The sequence below is a fragment of the Sesamum indicum genome, linkage group LG10, assembly GCF_000512975.1.
Source record: "Sesamum indicum cultivar Zhongzhi No. 13 linkage group LG10, S_indicum_v1.0, whole genome shotgun sequence".
Taxonomy (NCBI): Eukaryota; Viridiplantae; Streptophyta; class Magnoliopsida; order Lamiales; family Pedaliaceae; genus Sesamum; species Sesamum indicum.
In genome coordinates this window covers 225,084-235,567 of record NC_026154.1, presented here as the reverse complement: position 1 = coordinate 235,567, position 10,484 = coordinate 225,084, and the positions used below count along the sequence as shown (strand labels likewise).

At 35.5% G+C, this 10,484-nt stretch overlaps 3 protein-coding genes across 3 annotated transcripts in view; 1 reads left to right on the top strand and 2 right to left on the bottom strand.

Moving 5' to 3' along the window:
• Positions 3,220 to 6,218, top strand: LOC105171317 (protein RDM1). Its single transcript, XM_011092388.2, has 3 exons — positions 3,220 to 3,358; positions 4,303 to 4,437; positions 5,597 to 6,218. The coding sequence occupies exons 2-3, from the start codon at positions 4,305 to 4,307 to the stop codon at positions 5,968 to 5,970; spliced, it is 507 nt and encodes a 168-aa protein (XP_011090690.1). The 5' UTR covers positions 3,220 to 3,358; positions 4,303 to 4,304; the 3' UTR covers positions 5,971 to 6,218.
• LOC105171318 (pentatricopeptide repeat-containing protein At3g22690) lies at positions 6,166 to 8,992 on the bottom strand. The gene has a single exon (XM_011092389.2). The coding sequence runs from the start codon at positions 8,850 to 8,852 to the stop codon at positions 6,306 to 6,308; it is 2,547 nt and encodes an 848-aa protein (XP_011090691.1). The 5' UTR covers positions 8,853 to 8,992; the 3' UTR covers positions 6,166 to 6,305.
• LOC105171316 (homocysteine S-methyltransferase 2) overlaps positions 9,692 to 10,484 on the bottom strand; it is a gene marked incomplete in the record, with an annotated part of 2,853 nt that continues 2,060 nt past the window's right edge. The window contains 3 exon segments of the mRNA XM_011092386.2: positions 9,692 to 9,969; positions 10,172 to 10,243; positions 10,335 to 10,484. Of these exon segments, the coding sequence (XP_011090688.1) occupies positions 9,817 to 9,969; positions 10,172 to 10,243; positions 10,335 to 10,484 (375 nt within the window).

The window sequence follows — 10,484 nt, the reverse complement described above, 5'->3', positions numbered from 1 at the left end:
TTTCCCCCCCCCCCCGCAAAAAAAAAAAAAAAAAAAAAAAAAAAAGACGATGGGTCTCTTTCTCTTGCCAAACACCTCTGACCACATTAATGCTTCAATAAATTTTTAAAATAGAATATTGGTATTAATTCTATAACTTTATAAAAATATTTAATTATAAAATATAATAAAATAAATGGGAGAGTGAGACTATCAATTACTCCGCATCCCACCAACATGAGCTTACTTAATTATATAGTTTTGCACTACAATTAATAATTTCGAATATATATTTATAATTTGGAATTATTTGAAATGGGAAAAGCGGAAATTGAATAATAAAAAGGGAGTGATAAAGTGGGAAATTGGGTGAAAACGAAGAGGGGATGGCCCATCATTCGGAAATGAATATCTAAAGGCCAAAGAAGAAGATATGGTCCTATACTTTTATCTTTGACTCAGATTTCCATGACAACATCTCTCATATACGTAAATAAATTACCTCTAAAAATCAACCAAAACATCTTAATTCTGATATAGTCTGTCAATTATTTCATTCATTAATATTTATACTGTGATAATTGTTTATTGATGCATACAATAATGTATTGTTGTTTCTTGAAATATAAGTGTACCAAGAAATGACTTCTCAAAAGAAAAACTTTGCCAATAATGAATATAAATAATTGAAGTTTTCTAATTTCGGATTGCGAAATCAATAACTGAATATCCAAATCGATAATATTTCGGATTGTATAATATCAAGAGTTGTCTAAGTTTTTAGTATAAATATCGAGTGAGCAACATATATATATTGGGTGGCAAAATTGCAAAAGTTAACCTATATTTTAGGATTATTTCAAATTTGATCCCATAGTTTATGAAAATGTAAATTTAATCCCATATGATAGATTAATGGAAGGGAAAAAATTGAAGAGTAGAAAGGCAGTCAAAGATGGGAAATATTCATCTTCTGCTTTTCTCTCTCTCTCTATATATATATATACTTTTAGTTTGGTGCATTTATCCTTGTGGTTTGGTCCCTATGACATTCAAATCACCAAATCCTTTTCCCTTTAACAACTCAATCTTCTATTGTACCTTCAATTTGGCTCAAAATTATTAATGCTATGTATCCACCAACATTTCATATCTAACTCAATATAATCTTTTCTCTTTCTTTTTTTCTATTTCATTTTTTATAGCATTTAAAAAAAAAGAAAATTAAAGGAAGATGTTTGTATTGTTATTATTATAGTTGGTGCATTAAATTTAGAAATAAATGCAAAATCGTTGCGCGTTTGTGGCTGTGATTCAACTCCTCCCGTGTTGCATCTCATGCATATGATCTACACCAACCACCAAATTCAATATTTTCCCACGTATTTAATTCAATATATCGACACGCTACGATTGAAATATAAAATTAAAATAAAAAAATAGGTTCTAACCCTGTGAATATGGATATAATTCACATGTACTAAATAATACTAGAGATTTTTTTTTAAAGGATCGTTTTTCATAAAAATTCGTATATACACAGAATTAAATGTAATCTACCCCATTTAATATGCGAAATGGGTAAAAAGTTTTATGCTAAATGTAGAGATAATTTGTTAGTTCTTTTTTTACAAAATTTTTTTTACTTATTTTTCATATCATAGAAGGAAATTACATTTTTTTTCTATAAACACATTTATATAATATATAGGGGTAATTACACTCTCCTCTCCTAAGTTTTGGCGTAATTACATGTAAACCCCATGTGGTTTTAAAAATTACATCTAGCACTCTTGAAATTTGCTTCTATCATAAAAATAAGTCCCTCCATTAGTCAAAATTCATCGAATTTGCTGTATTAATAAAAAAATTAGAAAAAAAAATCTATATTAACACTAATCACTTATTGCAAGTTAAATAAATCTTTTTTATAATCAAATTACCTCATATATCTTCATGCATCAATGCACGTAAGGAGGTATATCTTCTTCATTATAAGGGTACTTTAATTTTTTTAAAAAAATATTTGACCAGTAATTAATCAATCAAAGGTAAATATTAATTTTTTTATTTATTTTTTATTAATTTAAGCAAATTTAGTGAATTTTGACTAACGAATGGACTTATTTGTTGGATTGAAGCAACCTCAAGAGTGTTAGATGTAATTTCTCAAATTACAAAAAATTTATATGTAATAACATCAAATTTCAAAGAAAAGAAGTGTAATTATCCCTATTATATATATAAGAGGAAAAGGGAGAGAGAATCCCAAAGAATTATAAGGCTGCTGTGCTGCAGATTCAAATCTTTATTAGTGAGAGAGAGAGAGAGAGGGGATTTGGGAATTGGGAATTGGGAAGCTGGATTATATTCCTTAACCTTGTCTTTACTCCTTCATCTTTTCATTAATAAGACATATTCTGTCTTAATCCTGTGCGCTCACTCTCACCTCATCTCCAATTATGCTTTGCTTCTCTCTCACTCTCTCTCTTACCAATCAAATTTGAAGTTGACATTAAGAATTTGGTTTTAGGGGATAATGATGGGCCTACTCCTTCATTGGGCCTATTTTATTTGTCAAGTAATTTGATAAATCCATTAAGATGACCCAAAAGGCCCAACTATTGGGAACACTACTTTGGGCTAGGAGAGTGGGAAGCCCATTTGAGTCCTATTTCAATGTTGATGAAAAAACATTATTTTTATTACTTCAAAAAACATTATTATTTTTAATTTTACTATTATTAACATTTATTTCTTTTCACTGTCCTTCATTTGTTCTTAGTATTATTTTCTTAATTGAAATTATTATTTGAATCTAATATCAATCTAACAGATCCTTGGAAACACTAGTCATAGAAAACAGGCACTACTCGCTCTCGCTATCGCTCTTCCCCATAGTAAGTAACGTCTCTCTTTCTCCCTCTCTTTCTTTGTATGTGCTTGTTGATCAATTGGTGGTAAAGAATTCTTTAGAGCATTCCCTGTTACACTGAACTAGGATTAGGTTTCTTTATCAAGAGCGCCAACCCATTTATTATTTCTTGATTTCTGGTTTTGTAGGTTCTCCTGTTTCTCTCTACTCTATTTCTTGATTTTGTGGTGTCTGTGATATCTGATTCTACATTCTTGAAATGTTCTATTGTCCTTCTTGAACCCTTTGTCGTCTGTGCTAATAGCGTTTCTCTTGGCTAACCAGAGTTTCTTTTATTACTGGAACGTTAATTTTTTTAAGTTGAGATCAGTTGGAAAAACGGCAGCCCAGGTTTTGCATCTTTTTCTTTTGGGGCTGGGGTTGGGGGTTTGGTTACGGTGGGCATCAGGATAAAACAGGGTTACAGCATTGCATTCTTCTGGACATTTCTAGTCTTCTTATGTGGTAATGTTATTTTTCAAGCTTCTTTCTTAGTTGAAGTTTAGTGTTTTGCTTATATAGCATGACGCTTGTCCATATGCTTGTAATAGGATGTCTTGTTTGGAATAAAGGGCTTATCGAACTCATTGGTCTTTAAAATACATAAACACATGGTGTTTTATCTTGTAAGATTGACATGGGGGACAGCGGACTAATTTTTTGGATTGTTCCCTTTTTCCTCAGCTACAATAACAAGCAAACTATATACTAAAAATTGTTCATTAATGTAAACAACAGTTTGCTGCTGAGAGATAATATAGATTACTTTTTTTCATAATATACATCGCACATAGAATTAATATTTGATTCACGGTGTTGAAGTTTGATTGACTTAGAAAATTCAAACTAAAATGTGTTAACCTGTTAAGGCGAAAACCATCTTGGTATTTGATAGAGGGCATTCAGTAGCTTGTGCACTGCTTTCTGTTTTGGTTAGAATTACTTTAGTGTTGTTTGCTCATGTTTTCGTAACATTACAGTAAATTCATAACCTTCTGGACACCGGATATTTTCCTTGCATGAGTGGGTTTCTGCATTGAACATCTAGTGTTACTAAAATACAACAATTTCGCATGGCTTCAAGTAGTATTACATTTATGCCTGGGGACTAAATAAAATAAGAAGTTATAGGAAAGTTTGGTGTAATTTTGAGAGCGTTCATAGACTTTCTAGGGAAGTCCTTTGCTTCTCATTTCACAACTGATATATTTTTTAGGGTGAAAATCTTCATTGTTTATTGGGGGTTTCAATAACCAACTTAACTGAAACCAAGAAGTCCACTAGTATTTGATTTTCATTTTCCAGTTGATTTCCTGTCCTTTTAATCGCATTTTGTCTCCAGTGATTCCTCTCCAACCCTTTCTAGTTTATGTAAAAGGTCCCTCTGTAATGCAAATGTATATGTGCAGCCATGAAGAGACCTATGCTGTCTAATGAGCAAGTAGAGATTTTATCAGATGATTCTTCTTCCTCCGATGCAGACAATGATGTCTTGATGAGCCAGCAGCTGAATGATGACCCTTCCATAGAATTATCTTCTGAAGGTAATTAAGTTTCACTGGTGAAGTCCCTTATGACTTTATTTCTCTATGCATTATTTATGACCTTGTTTTTCTGTCAGTTACAAAACATTCTGCAATTTATATTTGTAGAAAACATAATAGCAAGAGATTACTGACTTATGTCCACAGCAGGAGTCTTTAAGTATATTTTATGTTTCTAATCTAAACATTTTGCTGGGGAGGTTCATGGTCCATTGCTTTATATATATGGATGGTCTTGTTTATGACCTAAATAACTGTTCAACCTTGCATTTTAGTTGATCATGTTTACATAGCTCGTACAATTTATATCATACGTAAATAATGTTGATCTTGATGTGAAATACCAAGGGTTATGAATTTGATGTGCAATCATCACCATCTATGTTTTATTTACTTGAAGCACCTTAGTATAATGTGGATCTGGATATGTTATTTCAAAATTCATAAACAACAGAAATTGATGGGACTGATATAAGAATGCATTTTGTTGCCCTGAAAATTTCTTTCAGCCTTGGTGTCAAAGTGCAGAGTGTGGAACAATCTGGGATTTTGTTCTCGTTTCTTCTAATATGAGATTCTGCATGCCCTTTTTTAATTGACAAAAAGTTGTCTCACGAATCTTTTGTGAATGCCAAAGGTGTCGACTTGTTTCTTTTCTTGTACAACTGTGCATATGTATCAATACCAGTAAATAACAAAGAGCTACAAAAATACAATATTAGTTCCCTGTGGATCTAAGTGTTACTTCAGTAAACTTTTATGTATCATAACCAATGTCTGATTCATATCTATAAATTGATGTGGAAGCAAAGTTCTCATTCCTAATTTCTTATAGGAATCTATGTTTCACCACAAAAGAACCATCTTTCTGAAAGATGGTTGCCCCTTTTTTCTGCTTACTTACCTTTGCTTTTGGGTGTTTGTGTTTCTTCTACAACCAAGAACTTAGATGCACGCATGATTTTAAGAACTCCGAAATCGAAAATCTGGTTGCTTTTTAAATGGCAATATTTGCAAATGATGAAGTCGAATGTAGCCTTGATTATGACTTAAATCTTTTAATGTTATCCCACAACTTCTAGTTTAAATTCAGTTTACCTCCATTGTTGGGCCTGAATGGATTCGATATTTCATGTTTTTCCTGTGCCCTGGAATGCAGCATGGCTGTTCAGAAGAGCAAAAAGTTACCAAGAGTACATGAAGCTGATCCCAATACCAACTAAGCGTGGCACTGTTATTCCCTATACCTCATGGACTGGACTAGGCAGCTCGATGAAGAAGATGTATAAGCAACCTCTCCACTACCTCACCAATATTCACTTGAAACGCTTGGACCAAGAGAGGCTTGGAGCGGAGGATGAGGATGTTCCCCTAGACATGATCATCCATCCGTCTAAAGCCGAGGCCAGCATCTGGCTCATTGAAGAGGTCCACCGGCGCACTTCGTCTTCTCATCATCTGGCTCAAGTCTGGGCAGCTGATCCAATGTATCATTCTTTCATTGATGCCGTTTTCCCTAAGCTGGGGTCGTGAAATACAACCACCAAGAACAGGAATCTATGTTCCTAGAATCCAATAGGGTATCCAGGCTTGTGAAGAAGCTTTGGTTATTAAGCTTTGCATTTGTTCTTAGATATCCGTTGCCTGTTAGATATAGGATTTTTGGTTACATGTGATGGTCGTTTTCTTACCCCATGTGTCGGTAAAACTATTCTATAATACTGATACTCCAACAACAAATTAACATATATTTTACATCACTGAGGATGAAAAGAATGGTATATACATCTGACACAAGAAGAGGGATGATATGCTGATAGCATCACTGTTGTCATTGGTAAAATCTAGGCCCAGATACTTCGGTTATATTACCAGTAATCACGACAAGAACATGAGCCTTGCCAGAAAAAGTGAAACCTGTTGTTATCTCGAATAACTATCTCCCTGTCGTACACTCTTGACACCATCTTTGCAAATGAATGGCAATCTGAGCACATCCGCAGATTCTTAACAACTCGTATGGGCATTCCCTGACTAGAAGAGACAAGGCCGAAGGCAATGGCTAGCTTCTCACTATGTCGATTGAGCAAAAAGTCTTTCTCTTGTTCATCAATGTCGAGCAAAACATTCGTTAAATCAGGAACATAGCCTGCATGTTTGAGTCTGCAGTTTATCTCCTGAAGCATCGAGGCAGTGAGTGCATTCTCTGGATGAGATTCATCTCCAGAAGTGAACTCATGGACCACTCCATTTACCTCAATTGAGCTTGAACCAGGAGTTTTCTTCATACCTTTTTCTTTCATCTGCATCCTCACCTTTGCAACATCATCCCATTTGGCTGCAGAAGCATATATGTTCGATAGGAGAACGTGGACTCCTGTTTTGTCCTTGGCAGATTTGGTTATCAGCTCGGCTGCACAAGTTGCCATCTTTTCGTTCTCGTGTATTCTACAAGCAGCTAAAAAAGCACCCCAAATGGCACCATTAGGCTCCATAGGCATGGTATTGATGAAATCAAGAGCTTCATCCAACAAACCTGCCCGGCCTAGTAAATCAACAACACAACCATAGTGGATAATATGCGGAGTGATTCCGTGCTCTTTCATACTGTTAAATATTTGCATTCCTTGCTTAACTAAACCTGCATGGCTACACGCTGTCAATACTCCAGAGAAAACTACTTCATCAGGCACAACCCCTTGGCCGAGCATCTCATGGAAAAGCTCAAGCGCTCGTTCCCCATTACCTTCCATGGCCATTGCCCCAATTGCTGCTGTCCAAGCTGAGACATCCCTCTCTTTCATTGTGCTGAAAACTTTTAATGCACTTTGAGGGTCCCCACACCTAGCAAACATGTCGACAAGAGCTGTATTAAGCCGCATGTTACAGTGAATTTCATATTTCTTAATGTAATTGTAAGTCCATTTTGCCAGATCCAGAGCTCCTAAATAGCCGCAGGCTGATGCAACACTCACCATTGTGACCTCGTCTACCATTATCCCTTCATTCTGCATGGAGTGGAACAGCTCAATTGCATCTCTAAAGAAACTTTGTTGGACCAAAGCACCAATCATTGTATTCCAAGACACAATATCCTTTTCTGGCATCTCATTGAACAATCCTTGAGCTGACTCCACATCACCATTTCTGGCGAAACCTGCGAGTAGAGAATTCCATGAAACAACAGTCTTGTTGGACATTTGATCAAAGACTCTGAAAGCCCATTCTTGCTTGCCCGACTTGGTATACATATCAATAAGTGAATTGCCAATGTTGTCCCAACTCTCAAGCCCATTCCTTAAGACATATGCATGACATTGCATCCCCAAGCGAAAATTACCTAGTTCAGCTGAGGATGTGATTACTGACAACATAGTAACTCTATCCGGTTTAGCTCCTCCATCAAGGATTTCACAAAATATATCAAGTGCATCTCTCACCTTCCCCAACTTTACATAATTAGACATGAGTGTATTGTAAAGAACCAAATTTCTATCAACACATCCATCAAAAAGTCGCCTCGCCTTCTCAGCAGCTCCACATTTCATATACATGTCAACAAGTGCATTTACCATGACAGTATTGATTGTTATCCCTGACTTCTCCACATAATCCAAAACTCTCTCCCCCCAATCCATATCCCCCAACTTCGCACAAGCCGAAATCACACTCACCATGGTAACTTCATTGGGCTCAATTCCCTCTTCTACCATTTTAAAAAATAGAGAAACAGCCTCTTTATGGCTCTCTCTCCGGGCATACCCGCAAATCAAACTAGTCCATGACACTACATTTCTCTCACACATTTCATCAAACACTTTTCTCGCTCTATCAATTTCTCCATACTCTCCATAACAATATATCAAAGAATTCAGCACAAAAATATCACTATGAAAGCCCATCTTCACAAGAGAACCATGAAGTTGTACTCCCTCAGAAAGCCTCAAGCCTTTTGCACAAGCACTCAAAACAAATGGATAGGTATAGTTATCAGGCGCAACACCCTCAAACAACATATCCACATACAGCAAAACGGCTTCATCAAAAGCTCCAACCGAGGAACTCCCTCTTATCAAAGAATTATACAGGTAAATTATCCTACTACGGCAATCCTCCCTGATGTTCTTGAATATCTTGAAGGCTTTTTGGGCATACTCTAAGCTTTCAGAAGACCCCAATTGCGAATACTTGTCAATGAGCTTCGTTAGCACAGCGGCGTCACCTATTAGTCCATGTTTTGTGAACTGTCCATGTAGTTGTTTAATCTCTTGAAGATTCTTGCAAGATTTGAGAGACCCAGTTTCCAGTACGAGGTTGTATAAAATGGGTCTTGATTGCACTTGAATTTGTGGGTTTAAATTTGGTGGGGAGGGGATGGTCATGGGAGGTGAGGAGAGGACAACGGTGGAGGTCATAGCGAGTTACAGTATTTTAGCTGCGCAGTGTTCTCTCTTTCCACAACCTTTGACTGCCAGCAGCCGCCGGTCGATTCTCGCAGTTTTATTCATTTGCAGCTTCGCGTAGTCTTAATTATCTCATTTTGTTCAGAATTAAATAATGGAATTTTAATTATCCAATCGCAAGATTAAAATTGATAACACCATAGCAATTTTGCATATTAAAAAAGAAACAATTACATAAACCTCCCGAGGTGTGTCCAAAATAGAATGACCTCTATAACTTGTCTAATTCTCCTGACATTATTTTTGCAGTCAAAAGCAACTGACTAAAGTAAGGCTAAATTCTTTTTTACTCCTTGTGTTTTTTTAATGTTTAATAATTTAAATTAAAATCACAATACAAAATTAAAATTATATGTTCACTCCTACTAATCTAACGGATATTTTGTAAAAGATTTCGGTGGAATTTTTTACAACAAACTCTAAAATTTGCAATAATTTTAATTATTCTAAATCGATTGAAAAAATTATAAATACTTTTAAAATTAAACATCATTTAATAAATATGTTTTGTGTCAGTCCATTTTAAAGTGTATTTTGTTAGACGTCTATTAATTTTAAAATAATTGTAATTATAATAAATATCAAAAAAATCCTTTATAATTTACCCAAATGTTTAACTATAAAAATACACTCTTTTTTTAAATTTTCGTTACATGTAACCTCATCCCATATTAAAAATAAAATAGATCTAATAATATTTTCTCACTGATATCAAATCCCTAAACACCTAAAAAGTTGCAACCAAAAAATCAATCCAGTAAGCATTCAGAAACTATATATGGTACTGGATCTAAAGGAAACAAATATCATACAGTTTTATTGCTCGTTTCATAAGGTTCATACATAAGCTCGGAAACTTAATGTGGTCGGAACAGATACAAAGCACAAAGTTGAGCAACTTGTCTTCTCTCCCAAATCAGGTCCTTACAGCAGAACTTGAAAGAGTCTTGGAAATGGCTCTAATGGTGTTTGGTGTAGTTCTACAACACCCTCCAATTAGAGAAGCACCAGCCTCGCGCCATTTCCCAACATATGATACGAAATCTACGTCTTTCACTCCAGTTGATGGCTTCATCAAGAGACAAGTAAATAATTCAGTAACTACATATCATCAGACAATCTAAGACGAAAAAGTCATGAAAACTGATGATTAGGCCCATTGTATGATCAGTATGGAAGCTAACAAGCCCTCTTGGCCTATAGGCACGAGTTCGTTCATCATAGTATTACATTCTTAGTATCCGCGAAGAAGCTAGTATTAGTTGACTCACCACCCATTCCTTTCTGCTGGCATCATAAGTCTCGCCGCTGTTGGGATATACAAGAATTGGTTTGGCAGTCACCTGCAAATTGGCCGGGTGTAGAAGCAGCAAATTTACTACGAAAACAATAAACAAGGAACCTAAAGAGGCAAGAACCACGGGAGATTCGTACCGTTTGAATTGATTGGATCAGCCCATGAATGAATCTTGGCGGGGTACAGTTGACTCCAACTGCAACAACCTTCTCACACGAGTCGGCAATCAACGCACAATCTTGAATTGGATCGCCACTAACCACATTGATGCCGTCTTTGGAAGAGAA

What these genes read in the sequence shown, in the direction of transcription:
- LOC105171317 (XM_011092388.2), top strand. Translation starts at nt 4,305, where the DNA reads ATGAAGAGACCTATGCTGTCTAATGAGCAAGTAGAGATTTTATCAGAT. An exon ending in CATAGAATTATCTTCTGAAG is followed by an intron (nt 4,438 to 5,596) that starts GTAATTAAGTTT and finishes CCTGGAATGCAG; the next exon opens with CATGGCTGTTCAGAAGAGCA.
- LOC105171318 (XM_011092389.2), bottom strand. Translation starts at nt 8,852, where the DNA reads ATGACCTCCACCGTTGTCCTCTCCTCACCTCCCATGACCATCCCCTCC.